This window comes from Microtus ochrogaster, chromosome 2, assembly GCF_000317375.1.
Source record: "Microtus ochrogaster isolate Prairie Vole_2 chromosome 2, MicOch1.0, whole genome shotgun sequence".
NCBI lineage: Eukaryota > Metazoa > Chordata > Mammalia > Rodentia > Cricetidae > Microtus > Microtus ochrogaster.
Genome location: NC_022010.1, coordinates 22,415,479 through 22,437,511, shown reverse-complemented (window position 1 = coordinate 22,437,511; position 22,033 = coordinate 22,415,479). Strand labels below are relative to the sequence as shown.

Below are 22,033 nucleotides of genomic sequence, written 5' to 3'. Positions count from 1 at the left end.
TGAGCCACCATGTGGTTGCTGGGAATTGAACTCAGGACCTCTGGAAGAGCAGCCAGCGCTCTTAACCTCTGAGCCATCTCTCCAGCCCATAAACCACCTTTGAGGGCTTTTTCGTTTGCTTGGGTGCAGATGAAGTTGCCCATGCTTGTACTTGCAGGCCAGAGGCTGATTTGGGTATCTTTCTCATTGCTCTCCACCTTCGTTTAAAATGTTTCAAAAAAGATTTTAGGGCTGGACATAGAGATGCTCACCTTGAATCCCAGCACTTGGGAGGCAGAGGCAGGTAGATTTTTATGAGTGAGGCCAGCCTGGTTTATATAGTGAGTTCCAGCCCAGCCAGCCAGAGATAGATATTGAGACACGGTTTATATGTGTGTGTGTATATATACATATATATATGTATATATACATATATACATATATATACAAACATGCATACATACATACAGAGTTACATATATGTATCATATTTGGGGGGATTTTTTTTTTTTTTGGTTTTTCGAGACAGGGTTTCTCTGTGGCTTTGGAGCCTGTCCTGGAACTAGCTCTGTAGACCAGGCTGGTCTTGAACTCACAGAGATCCGCCTGCCTCTGCCCCCCGAGTGCTGGGATTAAAGGTGTGAGCCACCATCGCCCGGCTGGGGATTTTTTTTTTTTTTTGAGGCAGGAACTCTCTCTCTCTGTTGTTGTCTTGGCTGTCCTGGGACTTGCTATGTAGACCAGGCTCGTTTCAAACTCATAAAGATTATCCTGCCTCTGCCTAAAATTTATTTGTTGTCAGTTTGTTTTTTGAGTCAGGGTTTCTCTGTAGCTTTGCAACGTGTCCAGGAACTTGCTGTTGTGTAGACCGTAGACCAGACTGGCCTTGAACTCATATAGATCTGCCTGCCTCTGCCTCCTGAGTGCTGGGATTAAAGGCCACCACTTCCCGATTGCCTAAAAATATTTTACATTACCTTTATTTATGTGTGTGTACACACACACACACGCCACTCCTTCCATCATGCAAGATATGGGGAGCAAACTCAGGTCATCAACCCTGGCAGCAAGTGCCTCTACTAGCCAAGCCATCTCACCGGCCTCTCTGCCTTGTTCTTTGAGACAGAATCCTCCACTAGACTGCCTGGCCAGTCAACCCCTGAGATCTGCCTGTCTCTGCCGCCCCAGCAGTGGGGGAACCACGCCTGGCTTTTTGTATCCTTGGTTGTAAGTCTAGCCTCTAATAGCTGAGCCATCCCTCCAGCCCCACTCCTGGCTTCTACATGGGTGCTGCCGTTTTGAACTCAGGTCCTCGTGTTTATACGGTAAGCTCTTGACCTATAAGGCATCTCCCAGCCTTCCACCTTGGCTTTCATTGAGTGATGGACGCTACTGGCATAAGACAAAACTCAAGTGAAAGTTTGGTTTATTCCTTATTTTAGAAAAAGGTTTTTGTTTTGTTTTTTTTTTTAAATTATGTGTGTCTGTGTGTATGCATGTGAGTGTGGGTACCTGCAGCGGCCAGAAGAGGGCGTGGTGTCCCTGGAGCTGGAGTTACAGCGGTTGTGAACTGCCACATGTGAGTGCTGGGAACCAACTCAGGACCTCTGCCAGAGCAGGCCGGCTCTTAACAGCTGAGTTATCTCTCCAGCGAGCTCTCTCCTTGATACAGGGTCCATTTGTATATACTAGGCTGAGCTCAAGCCTCTTGCTAAGATTGCATGTGTGTGCCACCGTACCAGACAGAAGGAATGAGAATATAACCTAAATTGTCTTGTCTTCGTTTGGTATGGTGAGGCTGTGCCAAGAGGCCCAGATCTAGGGAAAACTTTTTTTAATTTCCTTTTTTTATTTGAGGCAGGATCTCATGTAGTCCAGTATGGCCTTTTTTTTTTTTCTTTTTTTTTGAGACAGGGTCTCTCTGAGCCCTAGCCATGCTGGAACTCACTTTGAGGACCAGGCTGGTGTCTAACTCTGAGATCCACCTGCCTCTGCTTCCCTAGTGCCGGGATGGTTGAAGCCATGCATGGACCCCAGCGTAGCCTAAATATGGTAAACAACTGGGCTTGGCCTTTAAGCCTGATACTGCTTCTACAGAGATTTTCAGATGGGTGTCTCCATCACTTGTTCTGGGGATTGAGAAGCCGGGAAGTCCAAGCAGAGGCAGGTGGCTCTTTGTAAGGGTCAGGCCAGCTTGATCTACATAGAGAGTTCCAAGTGAGCTACAGAGTGAGATCCTGGCTCAAAGAAAACAAAACCAACCAACCAACCACACACACACACACACACACACACACAAACTGGAGCTGTACCTCAGTGTAGAGAGTGCTTGCTTTGTACGTCTGAAGCCCCAGCTTCAATCCGCAACTGCTAATAAATAGATGAATAAATTTTTTTAAATGGTGCTGTGCTGGGCGGCAGTGGCACATGACTCTAACCCCAGCACTAGGGAGGCAGGCAGATCTCTGTGAGTTCGAGGCCCTCCTGGTCTACAGAGCGAGTTCCAGGACAGCTAGCACTGTTACATGGAGTAATCCAATGAATTTATTAGGGTTTCTTACAGAACATGAGTGACAGTAAAGCAGCCACCTGGGAAGATCTGCTCCAGCAGGGATGATGGCTTCCCCCACAGCTGCATAGATGGAGCCCACTACTCTCCCCTCCCTCCCCTCCCTTTCCCTCTTCCCTCCCCCTCCTCTTTAGAAATGAGTGATGTTCTGAATGGATGTATGTTGTTGACATGGCCACAACCAGGTTAAGAACCCCAATTCTAGGGACTGGAGAGATGGCTCAGAGGTTAAGAGCACTGGCTGCTCTTTCAGAGGTCCTGAGTTCAATTCCCAACAACCACATGGTGGCTCACAACCATCTGTGAGATCTGGTGCCCTCTTCTGGCTGGCAGGCATACATGCAGACAGAACACTGTATACATACTAAGTAAATAAATAAATTTTTTAACAAAAGAACCCCAATTCTAGTCAGAAGGTGGTGGCACACACCTTTAATCCCAGCACTTGAGAGGCAGAGCCAGGCAGATCTCTGAGTCTGAGGCCAGCTCTGGTCTACAGAGCGACTTCCAAGATAGCCAGGACTACGAAGAGAAACCGTGTCTTGAAAACGACAAAACAAAAAGAATTTAAAGACTCACCTCCTTCCGGCTAGCTCTCTCTCTGCTGCATGCCTGTGTGTGAAGATGAGCTCTCACTTCCTGTTGCTGCCATGCCTGCCACCTGTGACCAGGCCTCCCTGCCACAATGAAGAGTAACTGTTCCCAGCGCTCAGGAGGCAGAGGCAGGCGGATCTCTGTGAGTTTCAGCCTGGTCGATAGAGTGAGTTCCAGGACAGCCAGAGCTGCTCTATTGAAACCCTCTCTTGAAAAACCAATTTTAAAAAAAAAAAACAAAAAAAAAACATATACTGCTCTTGAGAATACCCAAGTCTGATTCCAGCACCCACATGGGGAGGTACACACCTGCCTGTAACTCCAGAGGATCTGATGCCCTCTCTTGATCTCTGTAGGCACCTGGATAAACATGGCACACACACACACACTCTATATGATTCATGCAAACCCCAATACTTGCGCTGTGGTGATTTGCATGAGAATGCCCGCCTCCAAAGGCTCGTCTGTTGGCACACTTGGTCCTCAGTTGGTGGAACTGATTGGGAAGAATTAGGTGTGACCTCGCTGGAGGAGGTATGTCACTGGGGGTGGGCTTTGAGAATTAAACAGAGGACCTGCTCTGTTCCTGGTGTGCTCTCTCTCTGCCTGCTACTGACTGGCAGATGTGAACTCTCGCTGTTCCTGCCTTCACTCTCCCAACTAACACTAGGAAATTCCAAGTCCAATTCAGTGCTTGTGCTTATACGTTGCCTTGGTCCTGGTGTTTTGACACAGCAATAAGAAAGTAACTAAGGCATGCTGGGCTCCACCTGTCTCGGCATCCGCCCCTGAAGAAGGTACAGGTGGCACTCTGTGTCCTCAACCCACCCCATAACCCGCCCTACTGTCCTGAAACCTTCTTCGTTCCACCTGTCCTTCACACTGGGGTTGGCTTCAAACTGAGCCATGTACCCGTGATGGTAAGGGATGGCTCTACAAAGCCTTCCTCCTTCCCTTGGTTAGAGAAAGATGGATCTTAGAGTATGACCCACCAGAGGCTGTTACTGGGTTCTCTCTCTTGCTTCCTTGTTGACTGAGTTGGTTACTTTTGCATCCCTGTGACCACAAGACCTGACAGAGAGAGCTTGAGGAAAGACTGGTTTGTGCTCATGGTTTCAGATAATTGCCGTCCATTGTGGGGAAGGAATGGCTCCGGACACGTAGCTGAGCTTGTTCACATCACCGGCTGACCAGGAAGCAGAGAGGCTGGATCCAGAGCCACACTCTAACCATCAAACTTCTACCCATAGCAACCTCCTTCTATGAACCAGGCCCCATCTCTAAATGTTTCTTATAGAGCCGCTTAACCGGGTCCTAGCGTTTCTCTCCTAATCTTGAGATGAGACCTACAGGAAGATTAAATGAAGCAAGAAAGTTTCTGATGCCAGCAAGCCGACTCCACACGTTCTGGGGCTCGCTGCCAACTCCAACAAACTAAATCTTAGCTCCTGGACTGAAGTGATGGAGAAAGAGGACCAGCTCCCATCTCACAAGTTGTATTCTGGCCTCAAGGAGAGTACCAGAGTCTGTGCCCCCCACCAACCCATGTGTATGTGTACACAAAATGAATGTAACTTTTTAAATGTTTCAATATATTAACAAATGCATGTAAAAGGCTTGGTGAATGAAATGTGTATGCATGTGTGTGTGGTGTATGCACACGTTCATGTGGGTTTGTGCACGCTTGTATGTGTAGGTGTATGCAGAGGCAAGATGTTGGCATCGGGTGTCTTTCTTGGTCAACCTCTACTCCCTTCCCAGTGAGTTCTTATTAGTAGCTGTGCTGTGATCCTGGGTTCCAGGATAGGGACTGTCATATATCCAGGTCTCTCTTTACTACCCGAGGAGAAGGACAGAGGACAGAGTAGAGGCAAGATGGAGCCAGGCCAGATCTTACGTCAGCAATTTCCGGTCTGGCTCTGGTTCGGAAGTGGCTGCCTGAAAGGGTAGTCTGGTAGTTGCTTAGAGCGAGCTCAATGTGACCCTTAGCAAAAATCCAGTTTACGTTTTGAAATTGGGTTTCTCGCTGATTGAAGGTGTGCCACTACCACCCGGCTGAAAATGCTTCTTGAAAATGAAACTTGAAGCTAGGTGGTATAATCCCAGCACTCAGGAGGCCAAGGCAGGCAGACCTCTGTGAGTTGGAGGCCAATCTGGTCTACAGAGTGACTTCTAGGACAGCCAGGGCTACACATAGAAACCTTGTCTCGAAAACCTAAAATAAATAAATAAATAAACAAACAGAATAGGCCGGGCCGTGGTGGTGCAAGCCTTTAAACCCAGCACTCGGGAGGCAGAGGCAGGTGGATCTCTGTGAGTTCGAGACCAGCCTGGTCTACAAGAGCTAGTTCCAGGACAGGCTCCAAAGCCACAGAGAAACCCTGTCTCGAAAAAACCAAAAAAAAATAAAAATAAAAAAAAAATAAAAATAAAAAATAAACAAACAGAATAAAAAAAGCAAAACTTTCAAGCCAGGAGTCGTAATGAATGCTTGTGACCCCAGCACTGGTAAGGCTGAGGCAGGGTAGTCATGAGTTCGAGGCCAGCCTAGACTACCTAGGGAATCGAAAGCAAGTTTTTTCATACCGAGATCCTATCTCAGAGAATCACACCAAACCAAATATCCTAGTTTGCCTCTCGGAAGCAACTTTGAGGGGAAAGAGTCTTTTGTGGCTTTTACTTCCATGCCCCAGTCCATCACTGAGGTGAGCCAAAGCAGGAGCTGGGGTGTGGAGCTGAAGCCACCGAGGGATGCTGCTTACTGCCTTGTTCAGCTATACAGCCCAGACCCAGGCGCACGGTATGGGAGCCACCCCCAGCGCCACCCCCAGACATCCATCAAGAAAATGCCCCACTGGCATACCCACAGGGCAGTCTGATGGAGTCATTCCTCAACTGAGAATCATCCTCTTCCCAGGTCGAGTTTGTGTCAAGTTGACAAAAATTAACCAGCATAACAAACAGAAACCCAGACAGCTTTCTCCGTAGATAGCAGAGAGGCCAGCACTCCCCACCCCACCGTCCTGAATTGAATTGATGCCAGTTCCCAGAAAAGGGCAAAAGGGAAGGAAATGAGCCCTCTCCCTTTGCTCTCTGACTGAACGTAGTTCCTCACCAAAGATAGCCAGTGTGTCTGTCTACATCTCTCTGCTTCTGTCTTTGCCTGTGCCCTTAAAGGATCAGGCAAGCTCAGCTGGAACTGTGAGGCCAGGAACATTAGTGGGGGAGCTTATAGACTTGCTGTGGACTTGGGGACCAGGCAGCCCACAGCATATGCCAGTTCTAAGAATTTTTTTTTCCAATGAAGCAGGTCTAATCCAAACGCTATCTTTCAGGATATGTCTGTTTTTTGGTGAAATCTGAGTATATCTGGCTCCGCTTTTGTGAGCGACTGAAGGAACTGCCCATAGGGCTGCAGTGTCCATTGTTCTCTAGAGGCCACCTTTTTTTTTTTTTTAAGATAGACTTTATTATGGCTAGTGTTCTGGCTGCATGTTTGCCTGCCAGAAGAGCGCATCAGATTGCATTACAGATGGTTGTGAGCCACCATGTGGTTGCTGAGAACTGAACTCAGGATCGCTGGAAGAGCAGTCACTGCTCTTTTTTTTGTTTGTTTGTTTTTTTGTTTTTTCGAGACAGGGTTTCTCTGTGGTTTTGGAGCCTGTCCTGGAACTAGCTCTGTAGACCAGGCTGGTCTCGAACTCACAGAGATCCGCCTGCCTCTGCCTCCCGAGTGCTGGGATTAAAGGCGTGCACCACCACCGCCTGGTGCAGTCACTGCTCTTAACCTCTGAGCCATCTCTTCAGTCTGGAAGCTCCCTTTTACAAATCACATTTACTCATTTGTGTGTTGAGGGGGCGGTGCATGCTTACCACGGTGCTTGCGTGAAGTCCGAGGACAGCTTGTGGGAGTTCTCTCCCGTCATCTGGGCCCTAGGACTCAAACTTTGGGTGTTAAGCTTGGTAAGTGTTTTTATCTCCTGAGCCACCTTGGATAGCCTTGCACTCTGGACCCTCCTGCCTCTACCTCCTTAATGCTGAGATTACATTACAGGCCGGTGCCATTATGCCTGGATATTTATTTTTCTTTCAGTGCCTTGTAAATCTCTAATTATTTTCCAATTCATTTTAGAACAATATGCTTAATAGTGCGTGCCTGTGTTCATGGAGCTTGGGAGGCTGAAGCAGAAGGATTGCTTCTTTAAGGCCAGCCTGACCCACAAAGTGAGTTCCAGTCTAGCTAGGGTTACATGGTGACCCTGTCTCAACACACACCTTAAATTAAAACTAACCCCCCTCCCACACACAAAACCTCCTGCAATCCCAGTACTAGAAGGTTGAGGCAGGAGGGTTGCCTCAAGTTTAAGGGCTACAATATTGAAACCCTATTTTAGGAAACAACAAAAATCTTTTCGGGCTGAGATGAAGCTTTAGTGGGTAAAGCATTTGCTTTTTTTTTTTTTTTTTTTTTTTTTTTGTTTTGTTTTTCGAGACAGGGTTTCTCTGTGGCTTTGGAGCCTGTCCTGGAACTTGCTCTGTAGACCAGGCTGGTCTCAAACTCACAGAGATCCGCCTGCCTCTGCCTCCCAAGTGCTAAAGCATTTGCTTTGTGTGGGGATTGGAGTTGGGCTGCCAGAAACCAACCTCAACACAGCATGGGTTTGTCATGTCAGCCTGCTTGTAATCGCAGCACACGGGAGGGAGAGAAAGACAATCCTTGGAGAAAATTGGTTAGCCAGAATAGCAGAAATTGTACTCTACAGATTTACCCTGCTCCTGCACTCAGTGGAGAGCAATCATGGAAACCAGCTACATCAACATCTCGCCTTCACGCACAGGCACGCACATAGCCAGCTGGTGGTGGTACAAACCTTTAATCCCAGCACTCGGGAGGCAGAGGCAGGTTGATTTCTGTGAGTTTGAGGCCAGCCTGTTCAAGGACAAGAGCAAATTCTAGGACAGGTTCCAAAGCTACACAGAGAAACCCTGTCTTAAAAAACCAAACCAAACAATGAATGCTCACACATTTAAACACATCTGTCACACTCATGTGTCATACACACGTACATAGGCAAAAAAACAAAAAAACAAAAAAAACTGTTTTTTTTTTTGAGACAAGAGTTTCACTATGTAGCTTTTTCTGGCCTGGGGCTCACTGAATAGATCAGGCTGGCCTTGAACTCAAGAGAAATCCACCTGTCTCTTCTTACAAGTGCAGGGATTAAAGGAATATGCCACCAAGATTGGCACAAAAAAAAAAAAAAAAGAAAGGGAGAAAAGAAACCTTTCCAGGGACTAGACAGCAACTTCAGTTGTAGAGCAGCCTAGCACAGTGAACGTCCTAGATTTGATCTCTAGCATGGCCAAATAATATTAACAAATTAGCCAGGCAGTGGTGGTACATGCCTTTAATCGGGTCAACCTGGTCTGTAAAGCAAGTTTCAGGACAGCTAGAGCTGTTACACACAGAAACCCAGTCTCGGGAAAAAAAAACATAATAATAATATAAAATAAAAAATTAGTATCTTCTTTTCAACTCTGCAGGCTACCCCCAAATCCAGGCATTTACCACCTCCCTGGACTTCCAGTTAGCCTTTTTTTTTTTTTTTTTTTAGCCCAAGATGCCCTGGAACTCGCTATGTGGTCTAAGAAGACCCTGAATTTCTTATCTTCCTGCTTCCAGCAAGTGTGGGGATTACAGGTTTATAGGGTGCTGAAGAACTAGGCTTCCTGCAAGCTTGGGAAACAGCTTGCCAACTGAGTTACATGCCCAGCCCCAATATATGTTTTGGTTTTGTTGTTTCTCTTTTCAGTGGTAGGGATCCAACTCAGGGCCTGTACAAGCTAAGCAAATGTTCTACCATTAAGCTTATAGCCCTGTCTTGATTTCTTCAGTATTAGTGCAAAATACTCCATGCATGGATTTTGCTCCGTGCCTTCCTATGATAACCAGCATGCTGGAATGAAGTCAGACTCAAGGGTCTCCAGATCTTTCCGACCTTACTAGCCGTTTGTTTTTCTAATGTTCTCGCCTTTGCCTCTCCACAACACCCTCGCTGTTCAGGTCTTTGCGGGGCTGTCCCACACCAACGGTAGGGGCCTTTCTCTTCCCCGGCAGCAGCACAGGTAAAGTGGGAATAAGAACCTCTGCCCTGTTCCTTGGAAAGATCCAGTGTGGTAATGCTTTTAAAAAACTTTTAATAAACGATTAAGAGGTGAGAGCATGAACGACGGAGTCTGGAGCCCGAACACACCTGGGAAACACAGCTTCCATCAAATCAGTTCTTAATCGTCCCTCCCTCAAAAACAGTCCAACATCGAAAAACCGAAAAAAGAAAAAACCCAGTCCAATAGCCAGTCCTCGTCCTGCCAATCTCTAAGCCCCGCCCCTCAGATCACTTAGCCGGAAGGCCCCCACCCCTCGGAGCACATGAAGCAAGTCACTCAAACCGGCGAGCCCCCGGACATACCAGCAGCTAAGCCCCGCCCCGCAAGGCGAACTAACGGTCCGGTCGTACACCCCGTTATACTCAAACCAATTCTTATTCCCCCAAGCACTAAAACGGTCAAGACCAGCTCCTTAAGACGCTTCAAAGGCTAAACTCCGCCCTACGGTGTGTGCACTCAGGCCAGGTCCGTCGGGAGCGCGCCAACGGAAAGGCCCCGCTTCTGGGGAAACTCAAACGACCAGGCTCCGCCCCATAAAACACTAACGGCCGGGCCCAGCCCCACGAGCCGCGAGCAACCGCCTGGGCTCCGCCCTGCAGAGCGCTCCAACCGCCCGGCCCCGCCTCCCGGAACCAAGCTCCGCCCTGCAGAGCGCTCCAACCGCCCGGCCCCGCCTCCCGGATCCAAGCTCCGCCCTGCAGAGCGCTCCAACCGCCCGGCCCCGCCCACGAAACCGGGTAACGACCGGGCCCCGCCCTCGAGGCCCTCAGGCGACCAAGCTCCGCCCTGCAGAGCGCGCCAACCACCAGGTCCCTTCTCATAGGACCCTGTGACGGCTAGGCCCCGCCTCCCGAGGCTCGCTTAGGACCAGGCCACGTCCCCAAAGCGCAACCCCGGCCGGTCCCGCCCCTCGAGGCGCGCCAACTGTCCTCCCCCGCCCCTCGTGCGCCGAGACGTGAGGACGCCGGCGTGGTAGGCTGAGGTGGCAGTAGTCCTGCGGCCATGGAGCTGCCGCAGATGCCGGAGCTGATGGGGCTGTCCCTGCTGGTGGGGCTGCTGGCCTTAGTGGCCACGGCGGCGGTGGCCCGGGGCTGGCTGCGGACCGAGGAGGACAAGGCCAGCCCTCCCGTCCGTAAGTAGACTGAACCGGATAGCGGGAGCTCGGTGGGGACTTTGCTCCCAGCCGCCGCGTGGTCCGACCTCAGTTTCCCCAGTCGTGAGATGCCCGTGCAGATATCGGGTTGCACGTTGGAGGTTGGTTACACCTCAGGGGCAGGACTCTCTGGACCCCGAGTGCTACGCTCCTAGGTTGTAGATAACTTTTCCTGGGACACCCCTCCGCCACACACCTTCCCCGTCCCCGGGTCGGCTCCGAAGACTGAGTTAACTCCCGAAGTTTGCTGTGTGTTCACTTTCTTGGAAAATGGGGGTCATTTGGAAATCGCAATGGCCAACTCTGCCTGGCGGGAGCGTTCACGGAGCTCCTCTTGCCTATTGATGAGCTTCGGAGTCTTTTGGATTCCTTTAATAAATGAGAAGCATGTAAAAGCGCACGTCTACACTGTGGGTCTGAAAATGCAAGCGAATTATACAGGGTGCTAAATTCGCAGAAGAGTCCGTACTAGACAGGGAACGAGAACGGGGATATGAATGGTTCTGCTTTATTTTATTTATTTATTTTACTCTTTGAAGGGGATGAAAGTTGAGGATCCTGGAACTCCTCATTGAGGGTAGGGAGCTCATCGCGGTGGGTTTGTTTGTTTATTTTGAGACAGATATTCACTATAGACCAGCCTGGCTTTAAATTCTCATTCTCCTGCCTCCGTCTCTCTGGAGCACTGGGATGTACAGGTCTGTGCCCCCTATTCCTAGCTTTGTTGGCTTCTGGGTATGTGAAACCCCAGGTCTCATGCAAGTTGCTGTACCCCTGAGCTACACCCGCCCCTAGTAAACTTTTGCTAGGGAGGCCAGAGAAGAAAGTTCTGCCAGTGCCAAAACTCAAGAAGGCAGATTCCAAAACTGTGGACATGGCTTCTAGAATCCTCCCCAGTGAGGGGCCAGCAGCAGAGTTCAGTGGTAGAGGTCTTTCCTGAGGTACCTAAGGCCCTGAGTTTTATCCCGGAACTGAAAGAATAAAAGAACAGCATCTGGTGTGGCTCCAAAGGTCAGCACGGATAACTTAGAGGCAGATTGTATGTAGCAAGTCCAGTAGGCTTTGTTCCTGTAAGAATTAGGGGGTACCTACTGACACCCAGCACATCAGCTTTATGTGTCACCCAGTTCTCCAAGCTTATTGTGTGTTCCCATGCCGGTGTGGAGATTGGAAGACAGCTTTTAGGAGTCAGTGACCTTCTACCATGTAGATTTGCACTGAGGTGGTCAGGGTTATTGGTTTAGTGACTGAACCATCTCTCCAGCCCAGCTCTGCCTTGAACTTTGTTTCTGTCAGATAAACTGATGGTTGATTTAATTATAGGGTAACACTATGTAGCCCAGGCTAGTCTGCAGTCCTTGCAATTCTCCTGCCTCACACATGAGTACTGGGATTACTAGTGTATGACACTGTAAGTGACTTCTCAAGTTTCTCATCAATGTAGGAGTGCTTTTGGCTTGTATCTTGGTTATACTATCTCATTCAGTTCTCATCCTTTGCTTTTTTTTTTTTTTTTTTTTTTTTTTTTTTTTTTGACAAAGGGAAGTCCAGGTTGAACTCCTAATCTTCCTGTCTTACAGAATACACCCCCAAGCCTGGTTTCAATATTATTTTTAAGATTCATTTATTATGTATACAGTGTGCTGCTTGCATGTATACTTGCAGGTCAGAAGAGGGCACCAGATCTCATTACAGATGGTTGTGAGCCACCATGTGGTTGCTGGGAATTGAACTCAGGACCTCTGGAAGAGCAGCCAGTGCTCTTAACCTCTGAGCCATCTCTCCAGCCCTGGTTTCAATATCTTTTTAAAGATTATGTGTATATGTCTTTGGTTTGTCCATGTTTGTGCAGGTGTCCTTGGAGACCAAAGGTACCACATCCTCTGGAATGAGAGTTCTAGTTGGTTGTGAGCCACCTGATGTGAGTACCAGGAGCCACACTGGATCTCCGAAAGAGCAATATATGCTTTTAACCACCAAGGCATCTCTCCGGCCCCATTTGTTGTTTGTTTGAACTTGAGGCTTTGCATATGCTTGGAAAGCCCTCTACCATTAAGTTATATCCCTAGCCCCCACCCCCCTTTTTAATGAACATGGGTGTGACAGTGGATGTACAAACATGTTGTGAACATGGAGATCAAAGAACAGCCTTGTGTATCATTAGGAACACTGATTACTTCCATTGAGATAGGGTCTCATATTGACTTGGAGCTCATAAGTAGGTCCAGCTGGTTTGCCAGAGAGTCCCAGTACAAATATATGCCACCATAATTGGCTTTTTTTTCCCCACATATCGCTATCACTTTCTCTCCTCAAGGACAAAATCCTTATGTCTTGGTGCTCTACCCAGAGCCTAGATAGTCCTAGGTACTCAGTAGATACTTGTGTGTGAGTGCATGGATAAATGACAGGACCCTTCCTTCTAGGCCAAAAAGCAAATGAATCCAAGAAGTCAGGATCCAAGAAGCAGAAACAGAATCAGCGGGTTCGCAAGGAGAAGCCTCAGCAACATATCTTCACCCACCGCCTTCTGGCTGCAGCATTAAAGGTACTTGGTAGTCCTGGGTACTGAACTTCTGCAGTATATACACATGAAGACCCACACCCCAGACTTTTGCCCTTTGTATTAATCTACATATTACATACACTTCTAACTCTTACCAAGAGAGTAGGCATACCCCGTTCTGGCCCTTTGGCTTTTTTTCCTCCCCTGTAGTACTGAGGAATGAATCCAGGGCCTTGTGCATGTTAGACTACTCTCTACCACCAGTCCTTGATTGGCAGAGTCTACCTAAGTGCTCTGCAGCTGAGCATCTTACTGGGGAGTCTAGGCAGCTACTCTACTGCTGAGCTTCATTCCTAGCCCACTCTACTTTCTATTTATGTTTTTCTACTTTGAAATTTGAGATCGTTTCACCAAATTGCTTGGGCTAGCTTCAGACTTTCTCTGTAACCCAGGCAGACCTTGAACTTGAGATCCTACTGCTTCAGCCTTCCAAGTAGCTGGGATTATAGAACTGAACTACCAGGACTATCTTATCCTGTTCTCTCCTCAGCTTATTGGGCCACAGAGTTACAGCTCTAGGTTCAGCCTCCCAATCCACTGGAGAGTATCTCATTTATACTTCCTATATTCTTTTCTCTAGAGCCATAGTGGGAATATATCTTGCATGGACTTCAGTAGCAATGGCAAGTATCTGGCCACCTGTGCGGATGACCGCACTGTCCGAATCTGGAGCACCAAAGATTTCCTTCAGCGGGAACACCGCAGCATGAGAGCCAATGTGGAGCTGGACCATGCCACCTTGGTGCGCTTCAGTCCAGACTGCAGGTGGGACAGGGCAGAGCCTAAGGCTTGCCTGCAAAAGCCCAGGTCCTGGCTTTGGCCTTCCCAAGTCCAGTTGGGGGTTAGTGAGGAGGGACCAAGAGTCTACCTTGGGATGACATAAAGAGAGCATCCATACAGTATGGGCTCTGACCCCTCGGAGGTTCTGCTCTACAAGAAGAAGCAGAGAAGGGATGATTGATCCTACAATGGATGTTCCCAAATCTAGCTTTACCATGAATTTTGGAAGCTCTTATGACTTATAGGCTCTAGAAATGAAAGGAACCAAAGTATGAGGATCCTTTCTTTTCTTTTGTAGTGTAGGCACATAAGCCTACACATAAGCTGGCAAGGCCTTACCACTGAGCTACACCCTCAGTCTTTCTTGCTTTGGGTTTTAGTTTGTTGGTTGTTTTGAGATAGGACACAGAGACTTGCTATGTTTTCACTGTGTAAAGCAGCTTGTCCTTGACCTTGTGATTCTTCTGCTTCAGTCTCCCCAGTGCTGGGATTCAGTGTGGTCTTGTGTGCCGTTGTTCAGGGAAATACAAGCAAATGTTTACCATAGAGACAGCATCAGCAATAGACCAAAGAGTGATTACACCATGTGTACGTTGGTGAACCAGTGAGGTTATTGGGGTTGCTTACAGGAGTATAGAAAGGATGCATAAAAGAACATGGACAGGCCTGGCGGTGGTGGTGCCCGCCTTTAACCCCAGCACTCGGAAGATAGAAGCAGGTGGATCTCTGAGTTCGAGGCCAACCTGGTCTACAGAGCAAGTTCCAGGATAGTCAAGGCTATACAGGGAAGCCCTGTCTCAAAAAAAAAAAAAAAAAACAAAAACATGGACAACTCTTTGGGAGCTGAATCATAAAAAGCCCACCCCTGCGTAGGTAATGACTCACAAAAGTTGTATTCATTCTTGGAGCTGTGTGTTGGACTTTAAGGCAGCTCCAACAGTCTTCTCTTCCCAGTACTTGTTTGCTATTTCTATAACCTTGAAGGGGGGTTTATGAGTCTTGGAACTTTCAGGGCTTCCTGCTCCTTATTTAAGTCTCAAAGCTCCCATCTACGAAGGGTATTATTTTTTATGTTTTAGTGCTAAGGAGCAAACCCAGTGCCTACCACTGAGATATATCTCTGAATTGTTCTGTTTTGCTCTTATGTGTGTGTGGGCCAGCAGACAGCAGAAGTTGGGGTGTTTTTTTTTCTTTTTTCCTACTGTATGGGTTCTTGTGTATTGAACTCAAGTCACATTAGTTTTGCCAAGCAAGTGCTTTTTAACCTGCTGAACCATCTCATTGGCACTTTGAATAGCACTTTTGAGATTTTGAGGGACTGGAGTTAAGTTCAGGGGTTAAGAGCGCTGGCTGCTTTTACATAGGATGCGAATTCAATTTCCAGCACCCACATGTCAGCTCACAGTTGTCTGTAACTCCAGTCTGAGGGGAGCCAGTGCCCTTTTCTGGCTTCTAAGGGCACCAGGCATGTGGTATATAAACATTAAGAAAATTTTAAAGTTTAAAAAAAAAAAGTTTGAACCAGGGAATATAAAATAGGGCGAGAGGCACAATCTTGATCCCCCTCCCCATCTAGAACACGTAGACCTCTTTACAGGTGAGGAAATGACCCCTTTTTTTGCTCTCTAGAGCCTTCATTGTTTGGTTGGCCAATGGGGACACCCTCCGTGTCTTTAAGATGACAAAACGAGAAGATGGGAGCTTTACCTTCACAGCCACCCCAGAGGACTTTCCTAAAAAGCACAAGGCGCCTATTGTCAACATTGGCATTGCTGACACAGGTAGGAAAGTCAGTGGATGGAGCTAACTTACAGCATGAGAAAGTGCCCGAGTCATAACTTGCTCTTTGTTTTGTTTTAAGATTTATTTATTTTTACTTTATGTATTAGGTGTTTTACCTGAATGTATGTCTGAGCACCACTTGCATGCAGTGCTCACAGAGGCCAGAAGAGGGCATGGTGTTCTCTGGGACTTGAGTTACAGCCAAGTGTGAGCTGCCATATGAGTGCTGGGGATTAAATACACATCCTCTGGAAAAGCAGCCAGTGTTCTTAACTGCAGAGTCATCAACACGTGGGAGTTGAACTTAGTTCATCAGACTTGGTGACAAGTACCTCCACTCACTAGACCAATTTGCCAGCTTTCTAAGTTGTATTTGTTGAATGAGTTGATACTGCCTGAGTTTTGCCTGGTGTCCTTATGACCATGGAAGTCTGGCCCTTTGCTTCTCTAGAATCCACAAGCTATACAGTAAGAGCCATGCTTCTTGGAGCAGTGCCTCATTGTTTCCTTGGGAAGTAACTGTTCTTTTTGTCATGGCCCCAGCCTCACAACTTTCCTCTCCTCGTCAGGGAAGTTCATCATGACAGCCTCCAGTGATACGACCATCCTCATCTGGAATCTGAAAGGTCAGGTGCTGTCCACAATCAACACCAACCAGATGAACAACACTCACGCTGTTATCTCCCCATGTAGCAGGTAAGGAGGAAGAGAATAGCTACAGAGCAGAAGCAGTTTTGAGGAGTGGGTAGGGGACTCCTGGATATCATTCGAAACAGTGGAAGGATTTCCCACAGGGCTCTATAGTCCTTAGTGTCTGTTTCTTCGCTTATGGTGTGTTTAGTTTTGCAGTACTAACGAGAGTACATGTTAGGCAAATACTCAACCACTATACAACATCAGAAGCCCCTCCCTCACCTATGGGCTTCATTTTACTTGTTTTGTTTTTGAGCCTGGGGCTCTCTATATATCCCTGGCTAGCCTGAAACTCATTATGTAGATCAGCTGGCCTGAAACCCAATAATATCATCCTACCTTTGCTTCCAGAGAGCTTGGATTAAAAGTGTGTGCCACCATGCCACGCCTTTTTAAAATCTTTGTTTGGTTTTTGAGACAGGGTCCTTTTATGTAGTCCTGGCTGTCCTGGAACTAACTGTGTAGATCATGCTGGCCTTAGACTCACAGAGAGATCCAGCTACCTCTGTCTCCTAAGTGCTGAGATTAAAGGTGTGCACAGCCACCACCCAGAGTTTTATTTTGTTTGTTTTCTAGAGTTTTGTTGTAGAGTCCTGGCTGGCCTAGAACTAGCTATGTAGACCAGGTTGGCTTTGAACTTGTGATAGATACTCTTGCATCTGACTGCTTAGTACTGGAATTATAGACATGTACCACAATATCTGGTTCTCTTTGTTCTTTTCTTGTTTATGACTGTTTGGTTTTATTTATTCTGAGACAGGCTTTCTGTGAGTAGCCTTCAACAGCCTGGAACTCACTCTATAAACCAGGGTAGTCTCAAACTCATAAAAGATCCACCTGTTCTTGCCTTTTGAGCATTGGAATTTAAAAAAATGCATAATACCTGATGTTATTATATTAATTTTAATGTTAGTTTGAGATAAGATCCTGCTAAATTATCCATACTGCCTTCCTATTTACTCTATTAGACCAGGAAGGCCTTAAACTTGATCCTTCTGCCTCAGCTTCCAGACTAGTTGGGGTTGAAGGGGTATACCTCCATGCCTGACACTGGAACACTTTAAAAAGATTCCTTAGGCTGGAACTGGAGCTGTAGATCGCTTACCTTGTATTTATGAGACCCTACATCCATGCTTAGCATCATCGAAAGGTACTGTTTCTCAGGAAAGAGTGCTAAGATTTGTTAGAAACAAGGTATTTTAACATTTGAGTTTTAAGAGTGTGGGTTATGTGACAGGTTTGTGGGTTCGTGTGGCTTCACCCCAGATGTCAAGGTCTGGGAGGTCTGCTTTGGGAAGAAAGGGGAGTTCCAGGAGGTGCTGCGAGCCTTTGAACTGAAGGGCCACTCTGCATCCGTTCATTCTTTTGCCTTCTCCAACGACTCTCGGAGGTGAGTTTATCAGTGCCTTTTCTTTCCTTCTAGTTGTTTAGTCTTATTTAGTGCAGATAGCCAAGGCTGGCCTTGGAGTCCTGATCCACCTGCCTCTCTTTTAAGTATTGAGACATAGGTGTGTATATTACCTTGCCTGGCATTTTTTTATTGTTTTGTTCTGTTTGTGTTTTTTGAGACACAGTCTCACCTTGGTAGCCCAGGCTGGCCTTGAACTCAGATTGATCCTCCTGCCTTGCCTCGGCCCCCAGTGCTGGGGTTATAGGTGTGAACAGGCAAGCTAGGCTTAGCAGTGGACCTGGGCTGCAGGTCTGAAAAGGGTGGAGGACTTGATTCTCTGCAGAATGTAGACTTGGCTTCCTAGTTGTAGCCTCTTGGGCTGCTCCAGCGCCTTTCCAAGCTGGGGTTGTTGAGGCTCTAGCTGTGATTTCCCACATTGCAGGATGGCCTCTGTCTCCAAGGATGGCACATGGAAGCTGTGGGACACAGATGTGGAATACAAGAAGCAGCAGGACCCCTACTTGCTAAGGACAGGCCGCTTTGAAGAGGCGTGTACCATGCCTTGCCGCCTGGCGCTCTCCCCTGACACCCATGTCCTGGCCTTGGCCTCTGGCACCAGTATTCATCTCTTCAACACGCGGCGTGGGGAGAAGGAGGAGTGCTTCGAGAGTGTCCACGGGGAATGTATTGCTGACTTGACTTTTGACATCACTGGCCGCTTCCTGGCCTCCTGTGGGGACCGTGCAGTGCGGCTCTTCCACAACACCCCTGGCCACCGGGCTGTGGTGGAGGAGATGCAGGGCCTCCTGAAGCGGGCAACCAGTGAGAGCACCCGCCAAAGGCTGCAGCAACAGCTGGCCCAGGCCCAGGAGGCCCTAAAGAGCCTGGGTGCCCTGAAGAAGTGACTCTGGCTCTGGATGAGTCTGACTGCCTGCCACAATGGTTGCTACTCTATTCCCAGCTGTCCCTGGGGTAGAGACCTGGAGGAACCTCCTAGTTTTCTTCCTGTTGGCCTCCACTTTTTCCCATTGAAGCTATTCTTGCATACTTAGATCTCGATCTCTCTCTCTCTCTCTCTCTCTCTCTCTCTCTCTCTCTCTCTCTCTCTCTCTCTCTTCTTGTTTGACTCCTCCCATAATGAAAGGTGCTGTTTTCTCACAAGCCCAAGGGTGGAGTCTGTCTTCACCCAGCACTGAGAAGAGGGGTAGAAAGAAGAGAGACAGAAAAAGCAAAGCCTCTGACTGTGTGGCAAAAGACCCTGACACCCAAAGAAGTTTGTGAGTGAGTGTCAAGGTAAAACCTGAGGGACACCAGAGAGTAAGGTACAGAATGTGTTTTATAATGCTGCAAGATGAGTCTCCACCTGGACCAGGCTCCTGTTACCAGCAAGAAATAATTAAAGGATGGTCTTTGTGTTTGTGTTGGTCTATAAACTAGACATTCAACAGGCAAAGGCAGGAGGATCAGGGGTTCAAGTCCTGCTTGGACTACATAGTGAATTCCAGGACTTCCTGGGCTCCATATGGAAAAAAACCTTGACTAGAGATTTTTTTGCTCCAGGCTTCAGTTTTCTTATTTGTAAAATGGGGAACGATGCTCTCTGTGGCCTTCTTCAAAAGATGTTGTAAGGCTAAGAGCATTCCAAAGCTTCCACACATGTAGCATAACAGTGCTGTCCAACATCATTAACTGTCAGGTAAACTTTGGACTCAAATTGTGGTCTGCAACCCAATCAGAAGGAAACACAGCCCTTGGGAGGGCCAGTCTTCTGAAACTAGGCTTGCTCATTCATCTTGGATGCATATGGTGGTTTGGTTCATGTGCCTTGAGAAGTAATGCAATCTTAGCATGGCAACTCCTCTATTGGAGACCTCTTGGGCTTATCATTTTGATGTCTGCTTCATGGGAAGAGCTAGTGATGCCGGCTAACACAGACAAGACTGGGCCTGCTGCCAAAGATAAAACTTAGTGGGAAGAACCTACAGGCTGGTATCTGTGAAGTGCTGTTTGTTCAGTCACAGCTGCAGGGGATGTAGGCAAGGGGCTTGACAGTAATGAATTTAGGACTATAATGGGGATGAAACGTAATATATCCAATGAGAGATTGGTTTCAGACATGAATTTGAATACTGCTTGGATCCAAGGAGTGTGGAAAATGTCAGGAATCTAGGAAGGATTGACTCTACCAAAAAGTATCCGTCTCATTTAGCTTTGGTCTTTCGCTTTAAAGTAGATCCTCTTCCAGCCATCCTCAGTGGTACAGAATGTTGGAATAAGGCACAACCCTGAAGTTGACCTTGATGGCTCCCTTGTCGCCACCCTCTCCCACCACCACTGCTATATCCAGATGCCCTGCAGCATCTGCTGTCTCCCCATCTCTTCTGTTACTACACTGGTCTTGGACACTGAACATACTATATGTATAGTACTTCTCTTCCCAACCACATTACTTTAAGTCACTTTTCTACATAGTTTAGCCAGCATTTGAAAAACATAAAACAGGTTGTGCCATTCCCCAGTTAAAAAACCCTTCAGAGGCTTCTCTCTACTCTTAGACTAAAAACCCTGATCTCTCTCTGTGCCCTACATAATGTAGTGAAGTTTAGCTCCTCCTGTGGTCTTCCTTTGCAAAGGTCGCTTCCACCCCATTCTTCCTGTTTCTTTACTAACCCAAGCAGTTCACAGGCTCTAGGTATGGGCTGGTCCCTTTTGTTTGTTGCAAGCATTTTTCCTTTCTGTTGGCAGACTTGTCAATGTGATTCAGTCCTTGGTAACTTTGATTTCAAAAGTTGCCTCCTCAAACACTCTATCCGAAGTAGCCCTTTCCACCAATCCCGTTGTATTGTTTACGTTGGTGCTTTTCTTTCTTTTGTATGAATAGATGATTTCTAAAGCCATCTTGTTTGATATGTATTTGCTCCAGTGCCGTGACAGGGGCAGTTGTGTGTGTAACAAAGGTAGGAATTAGGTGGGTTGCCTGGTTGTGAGATGGGAGGAAATGGTAGAGACTGCAATGAGCTGGTAGACCTGTGCCCTGGATGCACAGTGGTTGGTAGCTGCTACGTATTGTTTAATAGTTCCCCCAGAGTTGCCAGTTGCAGAGAAGTTAGATGTTAGCACCTTACTCTGAAACGAGGCACCATTGTGAATTGCACCCAGCACTGATGTAGGAAGAATCAGCTCACCAGTCTCATTGGCACTTAAGGATTGTTCCTTGCTTTTCATTTTGCAGGCCTGGGCATGGAACCCAGAGCCTCCTGCAGGGGAGACCATCATTCCGCTGCTGAATCATGCCTCGGCCCTCACTAGGAGAGGCTAAGACCGTGGCTGTCCTGCTCAGCCACAGCTCCTCACTGGGAGATTCTAGGCAAAGGTTCTCCTTAGCCACAGCTGCAGTCCCTCACTGGGCAAATGTTCTGCTACTGAGCCTCCAGCACTAGTTTGTGAATTGCTGAAGAATGCATTGGAACACGAGCTTCACAGACAGGACCCTTGTTTGTCTGCTTTGTTCTGGGTTCCAAATCAAGAAGCTGGGATAGAGTAAGCTCTCAATAAATAGAACTCAGACTAGAAGTAATTGACAGAAAAATTGATATTCTTTTGTTTTTCTGCACTCCACTGTGGATTCAGGTTTCTGATGAGATCAGCCATATTGAGGCCTGTATGGTCACACCCAGGTTTGGGTTTCTGAACACACAGCTCTGCCTCATGCTGCATGTGCATGTGGGGTCTGATAGATGTCTCCTTTGGCTGTCAGAAGCAGTATAAAAGGCTTCCACTTGCTTTTGAATGCCTGTGTCATGGCTGCAGAGGGAAGGTAGGGAAACCAAGAATGCTGAGCCACTGAAGTCAGAAGTCTGTTCTAGAATCAGCCAAGTCAGTGACGTGTGACCTGGACTGGGGTGATCACAGAGGCTGCCTGAGTTTGTCTCCTCATCTGTAAAATGGGAATAAATGCTGTCCTGTCTACCATACTGTGTTGATTCTTTGTGTATGTGTACGTGTGTGCTTGTATATTACACTGGGGATTAGATGTGGTTTTTTTCCAACGTGTGTGTGTGTGTGTGTGTGTGTGTGTGTGTGTGTGTGTGTGTTTGAGACAGGGTCTCACATTGTAACCTTGGCTGTCTTGGAATTCCTAGAAATCCACCTGCCTCTGCTTCCTGAGTACTGGAATTCAAGGCATGTACAACCATATAAAGCTCTTTTTTACCTTTACTTTGAGCTAGTATCTCACTAAATTGCCTTTGAACTTGAAGTATTCTAGCTTGATCCTCTGAGCAGCAGGGCTGACACTACAGGCCTACATCATGCCTGGAGCTAAGACTTTCTGACTAGTGAGCATTACAAAAGGTCACT

At 47.4% G+C, this 22,033-nt stretch overlaps 1 protein-coding gene across 1 annotated transcript; it reads left to right on the top strand.

Annotated features, from left to right (window-relative positions):
• Positions 1-10,278: 10,278 nt before the first annotated feature.
• Tbl2 (transducin beta like 2) lies at positions 10,279-21,632 on the top strand. The gene is made up of 7 exons (XM_005344633.2): positions 10,279-10,442; positions 12,890-13,011; positions 13,610-13,794; positions 15,439-15,590; positions 16,161-16,287; positions 17,522-17,674; positions 18,117-21,632. Exons 1-7 carry the CDS (start codon positions 10,313-10,315, stop codon positions 18,577-18,579), a joined length of 1,332 nt encoding a protein of 443 aa, XP_005344690.1. The 5' UTR covers positions 10,279-10,312; the 3' UTR covers positions 18,580-21,632.
• The last annotated feature ends 401 nt before the right edge of the window (positions 21,633-22,033 follow it).